At 37.9% G+C, this 22,453-nt stretch overlaps 3 protein-coding genes across 3 annotated transcripts; all 3 read right to left on the bottom strand.

Annotated features, from left to right (window-relative positions):
* Nucleotides 1-262: 262 nt before the first annotated feature.
* On the bottom strand, nt 263-3,752 carry LOC106164325 (uncharacterized). The gene is made up of 2 exons (XM_013542206.2): nt 3,528-3,752; nt 263-1,398 (listed from the first exon to the last, which is right to left on the bottom strand). Exons 1-2 carry the CDS (start codon nt 3,589-3,591, stop codon nt 692-694), a joined length of 771 nt encoding a protein of 256 aa, XP_013397660.2. The 5' UTR covers nt 3,592-3,752; the 3' UTR covers nt 263-691.
* A 1,624-nt stretch (nt 3,753-5,376) lies between these two features.
* LOC106164346 (uncharacterized) lies at nt 5,377-13,358 on the bottom strand. Its single transcript, XM_087011390.1, has 10 exons — nt 12,650-13,358; nt 10,713-10,811; nt 10,437-10,480; nt 9,561-9,694; nt 9,000-9,169; nt 8,145-8,332; nt 7,761-7,950; nt 7,207-7,350; nt 6,744-6,866; nt 5,377-6,387 (listed from the first exon to the last, which is right to left on the bottom strand). Exons 1-10 carry the CDS (start codon nt 12,861-12,863, stop codon nt 6,200-6,202), a joined length of 1,494 nt encoding a protein of 497 aa, XP_086867516.1. The 5' UTR covers nt 12,864-13,358; the 3' UTR covers nt 5,377-6,199.
* Nucleotides 13,359-13,452: 94 nt separating this feature from the next.
* LOC106164336 (uncharacterized) lies at nt 13,453-22,452 on the bottom strand. Its single transcript, XM_013542216.2, has 10 exons — nt 22,070-22,452; nt 20,978-21,076; nt 20,698-20,741; nt 20,134-20,267; nt 17,983-18,152; nt 17,475-17,647; nt 16,541-16,730; nt 16,019-16,159; nt 15,451-15,579; nt 13,453-14,948 (listed from the first exon to the last, which is right to left on the bottom strand). Exons 1-10 carry the CDS (start codon nt 22,311-22,313, stop codon nt 14,788-14,790), a joined length of 1,485 nt encoding a protein of 494 aa, XP_013397670.2. The 5' UTR covers nt 22,314-22,452; the 3' UTR covers nt 13,453-14,787.
* Between the last annotated feature and the right edge of the window lies 1 nt (nt 22,453).

Below are 22,453 nucleotides of genomic sequence, written 5' to 3'. Positions count from 1 at the left end.
AATGAAATCTTAGCACGTTTACATCCTCATCCTCTCCTGCATAGCAATTAAGGAACCCTTGCTGTGTTTCACCGGGTATCAACGAACATCGGTGACATATTCGTAAAGATGAAGTGCAATTTCACTTTAAGATGTATTTGCAACCGATGGTAGAACATTTTATTCATTTGATGAAAAGATGATTGTTTTCGACAAGACAACCTCAAAATAGCATTTAAAGAGCAATAAGAAGCCAGGAAATACGTAGATAAAAGCCATGGTGTTTTACGTAATCTTGTTTATTGAGCCACCGGAACGAACATAACATGATTTTAAAGAGTGAAAAATATCAAACCACTAGTAGTTACATATTCGTGAAACTAAGCTTCTTAAATTTCAAAAGATAGTGATTAAACCTTTTGCATATCATTTAACATAGGTTTACAATTTCTAGTAGTGTCACTGTTCACTTATTTGACTAGATCGATTTGGTAACTAACAACCCACCCCAGTGGATGGAATCCAAACCTTGTCAATTTTTTACAATCTGTAACATTAAAAGACAAAAATTTTTTGGACAGTTTTCGTCGAAATTCATTTTACAGCTTCGAGTTTTCTCGTTATTTTTCAACTAAAAATTAACGTATGTATACATTTGATTTTATGTATGCCTATTTACTAGTGAATAATGTAACCAAAATGTATATTGTTTTTATTTGTGACCTCTCAAAACTTCAATCGCGGCAGCACGAGCGTACGCCAATGGGTTAATACCAAACTTAATCATATCCATAACTTGACTATGCACAGGATTTTTATTGCAATCACCAAAGCACCGTTCAGGTAGCATAAAATCATTTGCATTAACTTGCTGAGACCACTCGCTGTATACCTGTAGTCCCGCCCCCTCTTGGAAGAAACGAATAGGAAGCTTCGTTGCAACGTCCATCCAAAAGTGATGGCCGAGTTTCTCGTAGTGGTCCACTTCATGGTCGCCGTGTTCGTATTCGATCGTGATGGTCTCTCTACCGAGGAACGTGGCGTCGCCGAAAGCGTCATACTTCAATATGCCTATCCCAACGTCGTTGCAGAGGCAGAAATTGGGTAAAAATGGCAGCGTCGTGTAGGACATTGTACCGGTGTGCGTGAAATTTGAATTCAGTTTCAAAAACCCGACCCATGAAGGCCCGGCAAACCGGAGACGCAGATTCGGGTAGTCAAACAGCCAGAGATTGTCTTGCTGCACGTGCACCCGAAATGTGGCGTTGGGTTGAGCCGGAAATCCGGTCCAGCCTTGAATACGACAGACAAATTGCTTAGGGTAGAGAGGAGGGACGCGCTCTGCGACCGGGACGTCGCGGCAGTTCTTGCCGGGGGGCACACCTGCTGCGCCGGAGCACGGTTCCACGACATAAAGTGCTGGGGAAAGAAAGAAAAGAATAATTAAGTCAGACCCTCATACTCACTTCTTGACATTTGATTAATACATACTGTAAACCACACCGTAAACCTCGCCTCTGATTTTTTGTTTGTTTTTTTATTTGTTTTGGCAGAGGATAATGGCAAATAACGCTTCTTCCTGATTCCGCCCTCCGAAAGCACCTTGAATGCGGTTTTATTCATTTATACAAACTGCATTATAGAAGCAAATCAACAGTCACTAATTAAACAAAAATACTCCTATAATCTGCCAGTTTTGGACATTGTGTACCTCGGAGATAAAGGTTATCAATCCGAATCTTTTCTCTTTAGCCACTCAAAAGTGTAACGAGCTCTGTGTGCTTTGAAGGATGCCACCCTAATCGACCGGATTGGGGATTCACCCCTTCTACTGTTCTTATTTATCAGGCCTACCCAACTACCAGACTCGGCACCAAAGGATCCTGAATTAACCGGTATATCGGACCACACTACCCGTTTTCAAGGTGTGTGTCAGATCGCATTTCGGAGTATCATAACCCAGAACAAATTTTGTAGCACGACTGCGGGCTCATCCACGCTCGGCTGAACAACCTTAAACTGTACTCTTACTTTAGAGTACTCTATTTTTTTTTTTTTTTTTGTCTCTATGGGGATATATGGAGACTTTACGACATTCGGTTTGAATGTTTTAACCACTTTTGATAGGGCTTTTTTGCATTGTATTAGATTAATGTGGCAGTCTAAGGTTCATCTAGGTGGCTTTCAAATTTATGCACCCGGTTTTAAAATCATACAGCGATTTTACGACAATCGTTTACTATCCAATCAAGGTGACAGCCGAGCATGCCAGGGCTCATCCTGTCGGTGTTCTGGCTGATACTCCGAAATGCGATCTGACACACACCTTGAAAACGGGTAGTGTGGTCCGATATACCGGTTAATTCAGGATCCTTAGGTGCCGAGTCTGGTAGTTGGGTAGGCCTGTTTATGACCCATTGCGCTTAAACTCAACGTCAATTGACTATTGAACGTGTAAACATGGGCTAGGTGAAGATATCTGCGGAACGTTTAAGATAAGATCTGAGCTTGTGCGGTCAAGTTCGCCGTATACTTACGCAAGTCCACTTGACCCCTTTTCTGGTGGCACGTGAAGTTACCTTTCACGTGCCTTATTACATATATTATGTTAATGTAAATGAGAAAGGGTTTAATTTGCCATCAAATCACAATATTAATAAATACAATGTAAATAAATAAATAAATGTATAAACATGAATACGTTTAACGTAAAATACTCATGGAATAAGTCAAGTGCTGTGAAATAATAAAAAGAAGAGAAATACTACCCCGGTATACATGTAGCTTCGACAACAATGAAAATAATCGAAGTACGATTAAGAAAGTCCTGATATCAGGTTACCAGATAAAAAAAACGTGATGAACAAAAAAGGGAAAAAAGAGAAGAAAAAACTCAACTTATTTTACCATAGGACTGCTCACATGATAATGATGAGCTTTGCAGTGATGCGTGGTTAGTACTTGTTCAATACTACGTACAGGAAAAACAAGTGATTTATGCATGATACTAATAACTGCTTCAGGACATCTTGAATAAATAGCGTATGGCAGCGGTGTATAATTTAAAGCGGTTGAGTGGACATAATGAGGATTACCAACTTTTAAATTGAGATTGAAGAATTTCGTTAAATAATTATTACTGTTCATTGGAAACGGTATTCCACGGTATAGAATCAATAAAATCAAATATCACAAATAATTGAAATCACCCCCTTTCATAAACATTTTATAACACATGTATGGGAATTGCCAAGCATAGAGCAAATTTGCCACTTTCTGCGATTGACAGTGCAAAGAAAAAAACAACACATCCAGGAGGTGTTCAGCTAACTGAGCAGCTCACCTCGATGGTCATATTACACACTATTCAAAATTGCTTTGAACGCAGTTTTAGTGCGCTGAAAAATTTTACAAATCAACGATTCGAGTTTTAAGACATAAAACTTTAATAGGAGTTCACTACTAACATGCCATTCATGTATATGATAAGGATGTGTGAACATACCGTGTTTTGTAGTATTTCTATACCCTAAAAGCACCCAACTTACCCGTTGCAAACTGCAACGACGCAAAAGTACTGATCACCATAAGACACAAACTCCACGTTGCCATTTTGGGTTCTTTGTCATCAACAGAAGTCGTGTGCACTTCTTTGATGTTATATAGCAAGGGTGCCCTGATGCCAAGGTCAGCTCGAAGTCAAATATGGGATTGCCTGATTGGAAGTGATAGGCAAACAACGTGATGCACAATGTACGGTCATTTTGCTGCTTACCGATAAAGAGGACCAGTAATGATCATGAAAGCTTTACCAAGCACGAGATAGGGGGACACTAGGCTTCGTTCACATGGAAAGTCTATTTTCTAAAAATCTATTTTCTATTCGCGGTATCTTATGATCACGGTCTGTGCCCTGAATATCCCGCGGCGTAATTACTGGCAGCGCGAGTCAGTTACTTACAGTAACTTACAGACTTCTTAATTTCTTCAACTACCATATAGTTTCATGTAACCAACGTGTTTTCACGCCGTGAGAATTATCAGGTATGGATTTTCTCTTTAAAACGTGTGAAATTACACTTCCTAATTAAGATTTTACGTATGACAAATTCATTCCATGTATTCAAAACATGCCAGAGATTTTTAAAAGTCACGACAATTTCCCTGCCTTATCTCGATCTTGGACGGCAGGTGTTCCGCACCTTCAACAATTAAGGCTTGATTACAGTCACCAAGCACCTGCATTGATTTGGCGGAGTGCCAGTTTGTTCTTTTCGTAAACAGCAGACAGAATTTCTCCATAAATTCAAATAAAATAGTCATGGCAGACAAATATTGACGATCGAGGGAAAGTGGTTTCAACGAGAACTTAATGCGGGTGCCTTAAATTTTCATATTTTATTATTATTATTATTATTATTATTATTATTATTATTATTTAATAACTGTTTCTATTTCGCCTTGGGGAGTTATGCACTAGTAGGGTGTTCACCAGTCACACACCGTTCTTAGCATTTTGCGTCATTCAAAAATATCCATCTGAACTCTCAACAATGGACCGTTCAATTTTGTTTTACGGGTGTACCTTTACAACCCTTGAAACCTTTATAAGTGCATCTCATATAGAAAATAAATTACTCTTAAAACCAGTAATCATCCCTTCCCAAATGAGAAAAGCGTTAATAATGCTGCGAGGCGGACTACATGTGATAATACATGTAGAATAGTAGCTTGTTCACAGTCTCACCCTTCCCTGCATGGCAATTAAGAGTCTCTTGTTATGATTAAGCTGGTGTCAACGAGTTTCGGATAGATGGAAATACAATTTCACGTAAACATGTGCATTTGCATCTAATGACACGCTCTGACAGCAGGGCCGTAGCCTGAGCAAAATGCCAGGGGGGGCAGTAAGCGGACACGAGGGGGCAAAGCCCCCGAAGGGAGAGGGGGTGTCCCCCTACCAGTGTGGAAAATTCTAAATCCCAGGGGGGGGGGGCAGCTGCCCCCCCCTGCCCCCCCGGAGGCTACGGCCCTGGACAGTAAAGTTTATCATTTACTTCATACGATAAAAAATTTCGACAAGACAGTAGCAATATCTATCTTTTATGTGAGATAAATTACTTAACACAAAGGTCGAGTTGAAATATGTTCATATACTTACATTTAATTTCTTCAACTTTTCTACTCTGTTGTTATTATTATTATTGCCGGTATATTTACATGTTTTATTTGTTAATTTATTTATTTACTTATTTTGAAAACGCAATGTACACATACACCGATAAAGGTTCGTTTGCTTTTCCATATTTGATTTGTTAATTTCGCGTAAACTATAATGGTTACTTTGTGTGTAACTCACAGTCACATCATTGAAGATAACAATAACAACAACAACACTCAACATGATAATAATAATATTTTATATCTAAAAAAATTGCACTATACATGCGTCTCAATGTCTTTAAACTATTAAGACATTTAGTGCCATTAAGAATATTTAACCAACACTTAGTATAATATAATTATACTACTATTCTTACTGTTTGGCTATGAAAACGTTTCCAAGCGGTTTTGTGATTGCTGCAGGAACACAGGGTAATTCGCCCTCACATCTACCCAGCCGCCACTAAGAATCACTTGATGACTACACTTTTATTACCTCCCTATATAGCCAAGAAAAAACTCCAGCGAACGTTGGAATAAGCTTCATTGGAACCCTCCATACCATCGAAGTCAGGTATATTTATCAGAGGCCACACAGAGCCTATCATTTAGACTGTCTTCCAAGGAAACCCAGTTACCACAGCCTTAAGCTGTCACAGCCAACGCAACGAGTCCACAATATTCACTTGGAGCAAAACCGATTATTTAACCTTCACGTATTTACCTATACCCTCTACTCCATCAGAATAGACACTTGTTGTTTGTTGAACCCTAGACAGCCGTTAGAGAAGATCGTCCAACTGAAATATCTACCTAAATTATATGCATTTTCTACTTCAAAGGGAAAAATATCCGTGGACATGTCAGCTTTTTTTCGTTGCGACTCTGCACTCACTGGCCTGTCGTTATTTTCTATCACACTCACTCCAAACCCGGCAATAACATTGTTTAATTTTCCGCCAAGTCGAGAGACACCCATTTCGGATGACACCCATTCTTCGTGTGTTACGAGTCATTCCAATACATACGTTCATTAAAAAAGTCAACGATGAAGGAGTCAATGGTTCGACGACACACTATCATCGGGATTCACACAACCGGATAGGTTAGTTCCCTGATGAAATACGTGGTAATATTTCCGAGTACACGTCACAATCAGGTATAGGATAAAAAACGCTATCCCCACACTCATCAATATGGCGAATAAGTATACTAGCTGTGGGTTTTTGTGCGGCGCCAGCCAATCTGAAATCAGTAAAGGGTAATTGCTTTAACTTAACATCAAAAATGAATACGTGGTAATACACGTATCTCAGATTACACGACCCGGTACATGATCGGAGCATGACTCCACACCCATCAGAATACGAAAAAGCGTCACCTTATTAATTTTCATGATTTCTAATAGTGATAAATGATACGTTTTGAATCATTGCACACCTGCTGTTGAAAATAAATTTTTACAATTCTTTATGTTACAGTGAAATAATATGAGGAAGTCGACCCTGTGTTTCGCGTGTACATGCACATGTATTATATGCATCCCTTTTTAACATAAAATGGATGGCATTCATATTTGATTTCACAAGGGAATACCTCACCTTCTTTTCCAAAATTAATAATCATCGTGGATAAGTAATAGCCGATTCCCATATTTATGAAAACCAGGCTTATGGATGTAGACTTGGTGAAACTGGGAGATTCTATATACGCAATTTCATAACCTGTAAGATCGAATAAATTGACAATTGACAGGGACCCTGTTCCATTGACGAACTGTTGTCGAAAACAGGCTTCAGCAAGGACTACCGTGTATGTTAGTTTACTGTTGCCTCAGTCAAGGAATATACAGTAAGAGGTCGCTAATTTTCTCAACTTTATCTTAAGATCTAATATTCCTACTCTACCAATCCATGTAACATTGTTTCTTAATGTGAAATACCACTTGAAACATATTCGACTTTAATTTATCGGTGCCACAAGTTGAGACTTTGACAATCACCCATTAAATTTTACAGAATACAGTTTTATTACATCTTTTAACATTTTTATCGACCTTTATACCTGGAATGTACACAAACACTTCTCCAAGACCCATTAGAATATACTGTGGGGTCTGAACCAAAATACTGAGCTGGGAGGAACTTCGGGTGACTTCCACCAGGATCGCCGCAAATGCAGACAGTATGCCACAGAGTGTGCCAAATCCTACAATGGCAAAATACAGTTGAATAATTATAAAATACAGACAGAATGCCCCATAGTGTGCCAAATCCTATAATGGCAAAATACAGTTAGATATTTATATGCGGGGGTACAGTCATCATATCTCTGCTCCATTGGGACTACACATGGGGAGGCGTGTGAGAGGCGGAGAGACTATTAAAAGATTAGGCGGTTTTTCTTTCATGTACGTCCGCCATATCTAGTCCCCAGGATTTGTAAAGCCTGGCTCAATTCGTTGTGAATGCGGTCTAAGACACCCAATTCAAAGGCAAACAATTCCAAGTAATCCCTACTCACATTTATACAGTATCTCTCGTCTTTTCACGCGCCATCTTCAACTCACTCTTGATTGGACGAGAAGCTATAAGAGACGTCACTTACAGTTTACTTACCGATCCTATAAAGGTGTGATATCTTAATTCCCTTCGACATCAAGAACGGCCATACAAGAATATCCAGAATTGGAATTATTATAATAATGATCAACACATCGAATGACCCTATGGAAGACGCTGTTATTTTCCCTGTGCCGATAAACGTTGCATTTAAGCGCTGACCTTGGATTTGGTAGGTGCTCTGGAACTATTGAATGCATGAAAATCATGTGTCACGTTTTCGTAATAGAATTGAACAATACATAGAAATTATTCGTATTAAATTGCGTTAATGACCAAATCTAACGTTCAAGGATAGGAACGGTTCTTCAGAGGGAAACATATTTCGTGTGTGTGTGTGTGTGTGTGTGTGTGTGCGTGCGTGCACATGACATAACTTACCGATGACATAATAACACTAAACCCTAACAATGTTGCAATATTTATAACAACTCTGGTGAACATTTTCTTGTCTTCCGCCTCCACCGCAAAGTTGCGCCGTGTTGATAACGTAGCATGGCTTCCACTGTTACATTTACCGCTTTTGAATCGTTCTAATACCTGTCGTGCCGCCACGAGTAACCAGTAACCTTAAAAGACCAATAAAACAGAAAAATATCGGCACCTGCAACGCAGATTTGTTAATCAATAGTAAGTCGTATACATGTAGAATTAATCTTCTTTATAAAAATTAAAACCTTTTAAAGCTTGAAATATTCTACTATTCTGCAAGAAGATAATTTCTGCTGCAGGTTCTGTCGGGTCCAACCCATGCCTTATTATTATAACAACATTTCAAACATTTACCGGTATTTACATTTATATCAATATTTCAATGTGGACTACCCACTTATCTGGGGCCTAAGAAAACTAAAATCTTTTCTATTATCTTTGGTCTATGAAGTCTAAAATGTGGAATAAAGCCGATCTATTTTGGTCCTAAGAAGACTAAAATCTCCAGTTCTTTTGTGAGGCTAGTGTAGAAAGAATGACAAGCTCTCTCCTAACATTTCGTGCAGGTGACATTCGTCACCGACCCTTGCCTTTTGACGGAACCTATACCTAACCTGTACAAATCTAAAGGGATCCCATTCTTCCATTCTTAGGATTACGCAAATTGTCCAATTGTCATTGCTCAAACTAGGTATACAGATGATTTTGTGATTATTTTACAGTGGAACTAAAAAATATGTATATACGGTTTACAAAATAGTCCACGGTTTAAGTAATAATGTATAAAGAAAGTAGGCAACGTACTTGGATTGTCTCTTTCCGTGCACCATTTTTTGGTGAGGTGGAAGGCAATTAGCGCTATGGTAAGAGACAGCGGGGCAAACATGAAACCCAACCAGTAACCGTCAACATTCTCTATGTAATTTATCCCTGTTATGGCCGTTAAAGCACCAACGTTAATGACGAAGTAAGACCTGAAACAATATGACGTGATGAACATATTTTATATTGCGTCATAAAGGGTAAACACAATGCACGTCTGAATTTAAGACCACATCTTCATACGTTTTTCTAGTATTATATTTCTCTTGGGATAAGGCCTTCTATGGCAGCATTAGCGTTAACTGTGTAGTAAGACCAAATGTGAAAATCTAATAGGAATTATACATTTTTAATCGAAATTATTCAATAAAAACTCATGTTGCCCTGAGAGAGAGAGAGAGAGAGAGAGAGAGAGAGAGAGTTAACGTCAAAAGAGACATCATCAACTTCGCGTTTATCGGAGATTTTAAAGTCTACGATAGCGTATTTATAAACAAGTAACGCATGAATCCAGCTGATTGTTAAATTTCGAGACGTTCTTACCAGTGAAAGAAAGATCTTTGTGCAGATTTCGTGTCAATCTGGTCCGCTCCATAGGGAGTAATCACAGAATTAACACAGGCTGCGCCAACAGCACACAGAGATAGACCCGTGTAATACAAACCGACCCGGGTGTTCTGAAACGAATGGCATTTACCAAAATTACTCCATAAGCTTTATGTGCCTTTCAAACTTGTAAAAGACTAGTAAAAATTGACTGGTTCACGACCCCATTGCGTCTTCAACCAACACGGGCTGTTGAGACTATGCGTATACATGCACAGTATATAATCTCTGTTTTACAAGTCTTCTTGTTGGCAAAAGGTGACAAAGAGCGTTTTCTAGGCAGAGAAGTGTCCCACAATTGGATGTGCAAATATACAAAGCAATACTATACTTATAACTCTCACAATGTGCCTTAACATACTGAAAAGAGAAATGGTAGTAATATTAATGTTATAGTTTCATCCTGATCACATTTATCAAGTTCGTATTTGATACAACTATGATATGCGTCGCCATAAGTTGCCCACTTAGCTTAGGCATTCCAGTAGCTCATACATCAGTTTTGCTTAATTTGGCTTAGTTTACACAGAAAAAATCTTTTCCGATAACTAAAGAACCCAAAATTAACAGATACTTATTTTACTTTTGAAATGTAAAGGAAAGTTTACAGCTAGTTCCCACAGAGCAGAGAACGTTAAACCAATGGTTGATTCACTTGCCGCATCGCCAGGTGATTTCACTGACATCTGAACAAGATCAGGTTAATCTCTGCATGACACCCCAAAATAGGGTAAAATCTCTCATTATCATTAATATGGATATTCAATTGATAACAATACTACATACATTAGCACTATACATATGTTGACCTACCTGTTCCTGATGTATGTCCCCGGCAATCGTCAGAAATATTCCACCTGTAGAGATGAAAATTAAACGCCATTTCTTTCAATCACTCGAGCTGTAATCTTATTGATAATTCTATGTATATTTTTAATGATTTATAATTAATTTATTAATCAATATGGAGGTTAACGAAATAAAAATAGCTTATCCTCGTAACAACACGAGAGAAAGACAGAGACACCCAAAGGTCCTACCCAAATGTACTACAACTTTAAGATATTGCACAATATGCGGCATACATACCAAGTATATACACTGGGAGACATATTGTAAGCAACTTCTTCTTGCCCAGGAGGGTATCTGCAATAATTCCCGGGACCAAAGGCAAGAAAAACGCAGTTCCTTAAAGAAAAAGTGCACTTTTACCTTGGTATTCTATCAAAGAAGAGAGTCATGCAGAGTGGGTTGCTCTGACTTATAATCTCTTGTAAGATAAAAGATGATTACATATCGGAAGATGGACGATAAGTTGACATATAGACACTGCCGATTTCAAAGGCCTTATTTTCTACGCCATTCGGACCAATTGCAATCCAAGCACTCCATCCCGCCTGTTTATTCATTATCCTATCCTATAATTAATTAATTAATTTATTAATTAATTAAAATCATAAATAAAATGTAGAGAGGAAACAATCTTTTAAAAAGAAGGGAAAAACGATTGCTTCAACAACAATTAACCTTATCTGTTGATGATTCAACAAACAAGTTCAGAGGTTTACGTAACAAAAGTGTCACAAAGGATGGCTTTGCTAACAAAAAGGCATTTGCAAGGCGAAATGCTTGCCACAGTTACACTGAATGGTGAGTATACCTAATCAGTTCAATAAAGGTCCCAAAGCTATGGAATGGGGTCAGTAAATAGTGATATGATAAGATTAATTTTGATAAAAGGGACGGAACATACGATTTCTATTTTTTGAATATTCTATTTCTACTACTTCATAGATAGCCCACTCGTCTCATCTCCAAGGGTGCTTTCCTTGGGGGTTCACGCTAAATTGCAGTCAACCGAGCGGGCACCATAGTTAATTACCCCCTTACAGCTTTTAGTAGGCGGGACAGACGCTTAAGCCGGCCAAGCTGACAGTAATCTAGTGAGACTCCCCACAGCGATAGATCGATCTAAAAATCTATGGAAATGGGGTGCAAGCCATTATTTATCATTTTGAAAATAAATATTTTCGTAACTCCTTCAAAAATCGCTTTTTTTTCTTTTTGAGAAGTGAAAGTTCAAAGAATGCGCATATGCACCTCACTTAATCAAAGGTTAATGAAGGCTAAACTGAGCGGTACTAAAACGCACATTTTAACGCGAAGCTCGAAAGCAGAATACGTTTAAGAAATCAGTTAGAGGACACCTGCAGAAAAATAGTAAATTGTAATTGTTCGTGCTCAAAGCCCGCACAGGTCTACTGTGTCTTTAATATCAAAGTTCATTTTATGTGACAATAGCTTACTGCTACCACACGTGAGAGTGAATGCTGATGACCTATATCAAAGTATTGCAATATGTGTAAGAACTAGTGTGTTGAAAGTGGTTAAGGGAAGAGATGATTTTACCGCATTTCTTTAATTAAAAATTAATTAAGCATAAAATGTTTTACTCATTATTATTATTATTATAATTATTGTTGTTATTATAATTATTAATAATAATCCTAATGATAAAAAATACTGAAAATACAAACAACTAAACCAATCAATCAAAATCAATAAATAAATAAATAAATAAATAAATCCACTGCACTCTTTACTGAACGATCCTGGAGTAGGCCTATGTCTACCATGTTTATCGCTATGACTGGATGTTCTTTTATCGAAATTTTACAACAGGATAGCATTACGCGCTTAGGCATGTAGTGATTCCATCGCATTACATTCATATCTGCCCCACTCAGGACGTAGGATGTATTTACAAGAGCAACTGTGCACAGGCTTGCTATTATACATTGTATCAGTGCCATATCATAAACACAAAATTATCTTAGATCAAATGTGTAATCCAGTTTTCTGTAAATGATAAGCTAAATATATCATTAGAACCCTGGTACTCTTACTCTCGATGAGCTTAAAATCCCTTATTGTTCACATTCGCGTGCAAATGCGCGTGTGCGCACGTATATGCATGTATGTGCGTGCGAGTGAACATAACAGCTGCAAAAGAACGTGTTTTTTACCTTGAAAAAGCAAGGCAACTGTCAGTCCGCTGTCCTCTTCGATATAATCATTACAGAATGCCACAAGGTTCACAGTGATGGCATAATACGCTAGTCTTTCACAGAACAAAATCAGTAAAATACTTAGAATTGCCGCGCGCGATTTCCAGCGTTCCAGCGTACTGTCCTCGGGCTCTTCATGGAGCAGCGGAAGCCCCTCTTTTTCCTTATCCATGAGGTATCATAAAGTATTACAAATCGATTCGATAACAAGTGTAATATTCACGCAACAAATACATATTTCTTCCGGGTTCCCTTAAATGTTTATACCCCGCATATCTCTCTATAACCTATATATTGCACTGTAACCGGCACCAGACCTCGATTTCAAAATTCTCCAAACGAGGCTCAAGACGACCACTTTTCTAGCTGTAGCACGATTTCAAGGGCCCTATTTTTCAGATTTTTGGTGTTAATATCAATTAAACAGTGACAGAAAAAAGCAATTGCACTTATCATGATCTCAGTTGAACTTACGTGGATGAAAAAGAACTTGATAGAGCGAGAAATTGCGGATACGAAGAGGTGAAATAAATGTTGACCCTCCTTTTGATGGCAACTCCACTATGTACAGTAGTATGACGACATAATATGTGATCCCTCATTTTATATTTTCCTTTGTTTTCACGTATGGTTTCCTGTCATTACTTATTAATTGCTATCAGCAAACGTGAGGTCAGAGTGAAATGAGTTCATATAAAAATGAAATTTTATTTTAGGTTGTTTCATGCTCAGGGCCTACCAGTAGAATAGACAAAACGACAAAGTTTTCAGGACACTGCGTCATTTATTCGATTGTTCAATAAATAAGAGATTATAATATCAAATACAATTTGAAATAGCAGAAATGCTTCAAATGATAAAACAAGACTATTTACTTTTATTTACATTTGCTAAAATATCTAAGCTTCCAGCACTATATCTGTACACCTCATCTAACAATGTACATGTAAATATAATAAGAAAAATATTTTAGAAACCATGCAATGATCAAATGAAAACATATATATGTCTCTAACAATGCTATCAACACGTTAACGTGACTTATGTAAAACTATTGTAAAATTGCTCAAGGAGATCCTGAACACAAGCTCCTCTAACTACGAAATTTAGTAGGACCAACCAAAACTAATACTGATCCTGAAAAAATCTGTTTGCATAATTAAGGCCTGAAGGAAATGTGAAGATGCAATATGTCTTATCAAAATGTGGTCAATATCCAATTGTTCCTGTCTAACTATTTGCACCCTTTAAAAATTGACACTGCCCATATGTACACTAAACCGAAACCAGCACGGTTTGCGTGCAGTGCGGGAAGCTCACCCGGAGTTTCGTTGGCAGAAATTTATGGCTTAGGTGAAATGGAATAGAAAAAAAGTGGACCTGTCCTCCATAGTAATATCCAGAAGTCTTAGTTTTACGAGTCCGAAAGTCTTCTCTTAATTAATTGGCGTGCGTCGGAACAGATCATGTGTTTTGGCACAAGCAATAAGGTAATAATCAGTGAAATAATTAAATATTCAAATGTAATTTGGTAACGATAACAAGATTCTAGGCATTTTTTTTTCATGCCGCTCCATAGTTTTTTTTTTTTTTTTTGCTTTCCACAATAACTGTCATGCGTAATATAACAAACGCTGAAAAAAAATCACGTTGAAGATTATGTCACATCCATCGCACTGTTTACGAAGAGTTACTGTACCCCTAACACAATAACGGAAGTTAAATACTGATATACGTCCGAGATCCACCGATGATACAGTTTTATTCATCATTTTATACAGTTTTATTCATCATACACGTATACAATGGCACTTATGCTGTCCAGGGGCGGATCCAGGATTATTTGAAGGGGGGGGGGGGGGGGAATGACAGGCCGACATGCAAAGCCGACCTTCCCCCCTCCCTTGGCATGGGGTTTCGGGTCCCGAAAAAATTTGATATTTTAGAAGGCGAACGGTGCCATTTGGTACGGTTTAGGACTATGGTTCAGCTAGTCAAAATTCTAATTTTAAGAGGGAACTATTGGTGTGATTTTTTTCAAAAATCGAAGAGGGGTCAGGACCCCCCCTGACACCTCCCTAAATCCGTCACTGCTGTCACACGATTTCGTGCCTTCCATTTCCCCGATTTTCCCCATTTTTGGGTTTCCGCGTGCAAGCTACGATCAGATATAAAATAAAGAATACGACCACCACGGCTTCCAAAATCAGGAACGGATACGATAATTTTGGGTCTTCGTCATTCATCGGGAACCAATCTGAAACCAATTCAATATCTGTTTAATGTAATGAACACGCCAATAATTGGAATTGCATTGCGTTTCAAATGATACAAACGAACTGATAGCCAATTTGACTGGTTTATACCCTAACATTATTACTTATCGGAACGGAATGGAACAGAAAGAACGAAAACTAAACTGTTGGGTATGGGGAAATAACAGTGGAGAACTAGAGAGAACTTAAGGAGAGAAGTGTGCCAGGCTGTAAAACCAAGTGCTGCATAGAGAAAGGCACAGAGTACAAGCGTAGAGCAGAGAAAAGTAGAGCAGAAGAGAGTGGAGCGCATATTTAAAAGGAGGAGTTATTTAAAGCGTAGTGCCGCTTTTATTGGGAATCGTATTGAAATGGAACATATTCGAAATAAACGGGACAGAGAGGATAACGGTTTAATTTTAATTAAATTAAAGGAAAAAAGAAAAACGCCAGACAAGCATGAAAATATGAAAGAATACATCTTTAAAAAGTGTAGGTACTTACTTTGACTTTCTTCTACTAAATTTATAACAAATGCAGATATGTAAAACCCTATCCCGCTCGTAGTCCAGACGAGCCCCATAGTCGTGGATTTGGTAAACGCTGGTGACTCTATGTATGCCATTTCATAGCCTAAAGTTTAGCAAAATAAACAAATAAAACACACGCCGATTGTAAAGCAAGGTACACTTAATTCCTAGTAGGTATAATTGCGATTTACTGGCATTTTGGAAGACTTTGATAATTACTGATACTGTCAATACCTCAAAATTGTGTAATTTTTGTTATTGTGCAATTTTTGTTACTTTAGACTGTGAACACTATTCTGTTTGTTACTATTGATATTTACTAGTATATTACAGCATACATACTTCATTTGCACTTTTTCGACTCTTTAATTCTATTCATTTATACTTTATACACAGTATAATATAGTAATCTATTGAGCATTAGTTTATGTACTGAAATATGAGATTTTTGGCCGAGACAGAGAAAATATGGCATTAAGCAAAACACACTTTTCTCATTTTTAAGTTTAAAACGTATCCAAGTATAAAACTTTCTTGCTTACAAGGTATGAAGGCAAGTATCTCTCCAAGACCCATAAGAACGTACTGCGGCACCTGGGCCATGATACTTAGTCCGGTGTGGCGGTAATGTTCCACCAGAAGTGCTGCTAACACTGACAAAATACCGCACAATATGCCAAAACCTAGAGAAAAATAAAAACATTTGTGGCACAATAATAAAGTAACAATTTTACTGGAAGTTACAGATATAGTAAAGAGAATGTTGAAAAAGGATTGATTTGCATCTTGAGGGGCCTTTTTGTGTAAATTTAACAAACTATCAGTTGAAGGGAGATGTCCCCAACCTCTACATCATCCCAACACCACTACCGTTTGGTTATTTGTTTTCAGGATATAGAACAATAAAACTTGTGCCGTGTAATGGAAACTAAGTCAAACAGCATGCCGAACAATTAGAGCTTTATAGATTTTAGGAGATCACCAAGATTGAAAACAATGCATAAACCAGTAAAAATTGAAATAAATAAATAATAAGACCAAGAAATATTACAGGCCACGCTTACCTATTCTATGAAGATAAGAAACCCGTATTCCCCTTGACATCAAGCACGGCCAGACAACTCTGTCCACAATGGGTATTATAAGTAAAATAATAGCGTTGTCAAATGCCGACAAGGAGGACGACGTGATTTCCTTTCCTCCGATAACTGTTGCGTTCATGTGTTCTCCTTGAAGAGTATAGACAGTTTGGTACTAAAATAAATAGATAAATAAATAGATAAATAGATTTAAATAAATAAATAATATGCACATACATGTTTACATATTGCCTTTTGACTAAATCACTAAAAATATTTTGGAAATGATAAGATCAGAGTTATTTGTATGTCGCCTCTTGCCGTTGAATGTATTCATAATTCATTAGACTAACATGTTATACTGGTCTTGGTTGTTGTTTTGAAGGAACCATCGTAGTAATTGCGTGTTTACAGTAACTTATTACAAGACATACTTAATAGGCCTACCTCCGGGGTTTAACCAGTAAGGCAAAACTTTGAACGGTCTGTTTATACCAGTTCTGTCGCTTTCTACGTGAGAACATAGCGCGTTAAGTACGTTATAATCAAGACCTGATTACATGGGTCACATTCAGAACAGATGATCCTCGGATCTACTGGTCCGGGGATCAAATATGGCGGACCCTACATGAAAGCAAGACCGCCTAATCCACAAGCGCCTTCTCTGCAGGGGCCTAGCAGTTAAACCTCGAAACCGAAACTTAATCCGTGTGGACGCGGGGAGACGATTAACGGATTACGTGGTCTTGCTTTCATGTAGGGTTCGCCATATTTGACCAGTAGACAAGTACATCCGAGGATCATCTGTTCTGAATGCAACCCAAGAACTTTGGAAGTAAACCTATTCCAGAGAGTACATCGATGCCTTAATTTTCACCTTTACTTTCCCTCCTTTGATTTACCCTCACTTTCGACTCACCGCAGAATAAACAACACTAAAACCCAATAAAGTTGAAATGCACACGAGGACGTTGGCGAACGCTTTGGCATCGTTTGGATCCACGGCCAATCTGTTTCTTTCAGGTAACTGGTGTGTATTGCCGCGTTTCGCTTGCCCTGTCAGGTGCTTCACGGCGACAAAGAGCAAATAACCTTTAAAAACAAAGCAAAATAATAAACTTTTTATAGTAATATATAAATATATCTTAATACACATAACTTACGAAAACTAATTTGAAAAAATTCATTAGTTAAAAAAAACTATTTGATGATGCCATTTACTTATTTGCCTATGAATTTGCTTTGTTTGGAAGCGCCTTGTGGCAGATTATATGAATGAATCAGCCAACACCCGATAGAACAGACGTGTGAATGTGTGAATGTTTCTTCAAACGTCCAAAAAATCGTATCCAAATGCACAGTATAATCAATCGCTTTACAGACGTAAATCAATTAAAATAAATTTGTATATAATTAGACTTATATACTTGGCTGTTCCGTCTCTCGGCACCAACGATTGCCAACGTGGAAAAATACCAGTGCGCATAGCAGCGAACACGGGGCAACAACGTAACCGGACCAGTAGCCTTCTTCCAGCTCAATGTAATTAATACCAGTGACCGCAATAAGGCTACTAACATTTATCACGAAATAAGACCTGAAACGCAACAAAGACATATTCAATATAATATAACTCGATAGTAAAAATATTTTATTAACCTGAGCATCTTATCATCAACAAAAGTGAAAAGGCTGGCTTCAAAGAAATATAGAAAAAAAAAGATAAACCTTATATCACTTCCCAGGCAAAACCGCATAAAAACGTCGTAAAAGAACGTCGATAACACAGTGTTTGTCATTGGAGAATTGAATATAAAGGTACGTTGTTAGTCAAATTGCATGCTTAAGTCTTTTAAACATTTAAAAGTATTTTTGTTTAAAATTACTCAATTTATTGTAGAAAATACAGCCTGTCTTTTTAAATGCTTATGTAACTTGGCACTATGGCTACTAGACCCCATTCCCAGAGATTAGATCAATCCAACTAGATCGACCTAACTTCCTAGGGGTTCACGCTAATTAGCTGTCAGTCGAGCGGACACGAAAGTTAATTACCCCCTTACAGCTTGTAGTAGGCGGGACGGACATTTAAGCCGGATTATCTGACAGTAATCTAGTGGGACTTCCCACGGGGATAGATCGATCTAAAATCTATGGGAATGCGCCCCTAGAGTACTGCAATTACTTAGGTGGTGATTTAGGGATTCTACTTTTACAATTGCAATCAAAATAAAGAGCTTTCATAAAGATTAGTTTTATGATGAATGGACATTGAAACACAAACTTTGAGCTATTAGCATGGAGATGACTGTGGTTTATGAGTATCATATGTAATTATAATTTAACAAGTTATGAGCTCAATAGAATACTGCCCCTTAAAGTTGAAAATCACTGGTTGTCTTTCGCACTGATGAAGAAAAACTATTGGAATTAAGATAAATAAATACATAATCCTAATAACTGTCATTTTTCATATTATCACACCCGTTTATTTATTGTCTCGTGAATTCTTGTTCATAATTTATTTTAGAGTAAATAAAGTCTCCGGGGAGATCCATTGAAGAGTAATGCCTGCCCAGTGCAACCTCAATTTCATTCGCGTTCAAAACGTCTGTTTCTATATATTGCCTATTCCGGGACTTCGTCAGATCCCCACTTTTGACATAAGGATATAAGATAACAATGTGATAGTTTTACTGCATCAAGACAAATGATTATCTAGTACACAGTGTATCATGCACTGACATGCCACACATTCATTATCTGCATTGACACCTTCCTAGATATAACCCCGTCGGACGACCATGAAAACCGTCGTACAATTTGAACCATGCGCCAAGAGTATTAAAGTACAGCCAATATATTGATAGCACAGTAAATTTCCAATCTTATCTGGTTACTGTTTACACTGTAAGAAGTACCCAGTACATTGACTATTGTCGTACTCAAGATAATGAAAGTTTTGATCGGATGTGTTCAGCAGTGGTGGGTTGAGGGATGAGGGGAGGGGGGGGGGGGCAAAAATATGACATAAACGGTACATAAGGACACATTTGTTATAATATAGCAGGTATGGAAATTACTTAACTTTGTCTGGTTTTTATTCTGCTTGGGAGGGCGAAGACCTGGGATGAATGGGGGGGGGGGGTCTGATAGCGGTTTTGAGACTTTTCCCTAAATTTCCTATTTTGACAACCTGTTGATTCAGAACTCCTCGTCAGAAATGTTTGACTTCGTTATAACTTCATCTTTATCAATTTTCAGATTGCAACAAGATAGGCCCTGCATATACTGTTTAAACTAGTAAATAAAATCTAAAGCGATTGGATGTTTAACCAGGCGTGTCTTGATTCCCGGGTTTGAATTATTTTGTATCAAAGTTCTTTGACTTAACGTTTGTTTTTTTTATGTCATACATGTGCATATCTCAGACCACCCCCTCACACACGCACACGCATGCACGTACGCACTAGTACGCACGCACGGTCGTGCACACCAACACACGCACTCACACATGCACATAAACAAATGTGCACATTTTCCCGAAAACACGAAAAGGTTGAACATTTTAAACTTACCAATGAAAGAAAGATCTTTGGGAGTCTTTTGTTTCAATTTGATCTGCTCCGTAAGGAGTGAGACAAGCACGAACCCCTGCTGCTCCAACTGTACAAAGGCTTAGACCAGCTACGAAAAGTATCACTTTCGCTTCCTGAAATATGTTTATGCCAATTTCTTGTTGTAATTAATGAACATCAAGTAATGAAGTATTCCAATGAATAATACAAAGAAATAACTAGTCAGACAGTTAGTTGGTAAATTTTCATTAAATTTCAATAATTAAAATCAATGATAAAGAAATTGTTTAATATAAAATTTAAAATCTATAAAATTACAGTAAAATAACTAACTAGCCGTGTGCAACTAATAATGGATTGTGTGAGACAGAAAGGAGAAAGTAATAAGGTTGAATAACAACAAACCATAATTACAGTTTTATTATAAGTACTCTATGCATCAAAAAGTAAAAAGTCTACAATCAAACATGCGCGCGTTCGCATGCCGCACACAGACAAAGACAGAGACAGAGAGAGTTTCCGTCAAAAATTTCTACTACATCAGCAACTCCGCAATTCTCTTACCTGCACAACGCCACTGACTCCAGATATGGTAAAAAGGAGAGAGCCTAAAATATATTTAGTCGTCTGTGATCAGCTTATTGTATGAAGGGTAACGTTGTTTAAAAGGAACATTCTTAGAGATGATAAAATGAAAAATTCATCGTGTGTGTGTGTGTGTGAGAGAGAGAGAGAGAGAGAGAGAGAGGTGCATTTCTTTAAAGTACAAACTGAGTATTTAAAATACTAGGCCTACTTAAACGTCATTCTTTTTTTTTTTTTTTTTTTTTTTTTTTTGCCTTACCTAATATATAAATAGGAAAGAAGCTAGCCAAAATCTTCTTTTTCCCTAGAAGGGTGTCTGCGATTATTCCTGCCACCAGAGGCAAGAAGAATGCTGTACCTAAAAAACATCATAACAATATTTTCTAGAAAATGGATGGGCTATGCGTCTTAACGCCATTCTCATCTACAGGTTTACAATGCGTGTTAGACCATTATATGCAGAGATAAAATATAGCTTTTTTTTTAATTCCAGCAATTCCTTTATAAACACGATGATATCCTATTAAAAACTGTTGAGAAAATTTCGAAAAAAAAAGAACTTACTTTTAATCGTTTTCGAGCTCAGATTTTCTTACAGCTAGATTTGAGAATCAAATTCCCCTTCTCCACTATGAGAGTGGCTAAAAAATTAAAAACTGCTCCATCCTCTCCACCCCACCCCCAATTTTTTTTTTTTCTGGCCTTAGGTCTCTGACGACAAAAAAAAAACATGTTTAAATCTCCAAGAAATATAAGATCTTCTATTTAAAGGTTTAACACCTTGCGCGACTTTTGATGAAAGTAGGCCGCAAAAGTGAAAGCAGAGAGCTGGTGTTAACTAGTACGAAAATGCCTCGTCATTGATTCCGCTGTGTTTCGCCCACAATACAATTTGCAGCGCTCTATGAAGCTGCTGCCAAATTACTGCCCACACAGGTGTGGGTGTTGTGGACTTAAGGGTGGCTTAAGTCGCACCATTGCATCGCAGGTATCCTCAAGGTGAGACATTAAATATCCCCTCCAGCCAGGCTGACTCAATGTAAACGAGAGATGGCATCTCCTACGTAATAATCGATATTTACAGGCTACATAATGTGCTAAATTGGAATATCTTTATTGTGCAGTCTGTGGCTAAAGGACCCCCCCCCCATCCACTACACACACACACACACACACACACACACACACATCATTCCAATAGCTTCTCAATCATTGGACGTTTCAGAAAGCAGATCTGGGGGGGGGGGGGGGCAGAATGATAACATATGCAACCGTTTTTCTCTATCTCAATCACTGACTGGACTCCACAGCGGTTCGACTAGAACTACGGGATGGAACTACTTGTCCTTACCTTGAAACAATAGATTAACCGTAAGTCCCTGAACGCCAATGTCTTTAAAGAGCTTGTCACTAAAAGATACCAAGTTTATCGTAATGGAATAATATGCCAATCTCTCAAAGAAAACCACCAGCAAAACGCATAGCACTCCTTTGCCTGCCGGCGTGCGACACGAGAGACGTTGTTCATTGTCTCTGGCGATAACTCCTGCTACGTTGATGAGTGGGGAGTTCTCGTTAAGATTAGCAGTAGCCATGTTCCCCGTTTAATACCGCTTCAGCGTTAGGTATAACACCAATTCACTGGCTCTTACATCTCACATGTTCTCTTCTCAACAGGAGTATACTATATGAAGATCCGCCTCGACTGCGCGTTGACCTACTTGCGGTTATTCAT

This window comes from Lingula anatina, chromosome 4 (genome assembly GCF_051362555.1).
Source record: "Lingula anatina isolate TDL-2025a chromosome 4, LinAna3.0, whole genome shotgun sequence".
Classification (NCBI taxonomy): Eukaryota; Metazoa; Brachiopoda; class Lingulata; order Lingulida; family Lingulidae; genus Lingula; species Lingula anatina.
Note: the sequence above shows the minus strand (reverse complement) of the source record. Positions and strands in the feature narration are given on the sequence as shown.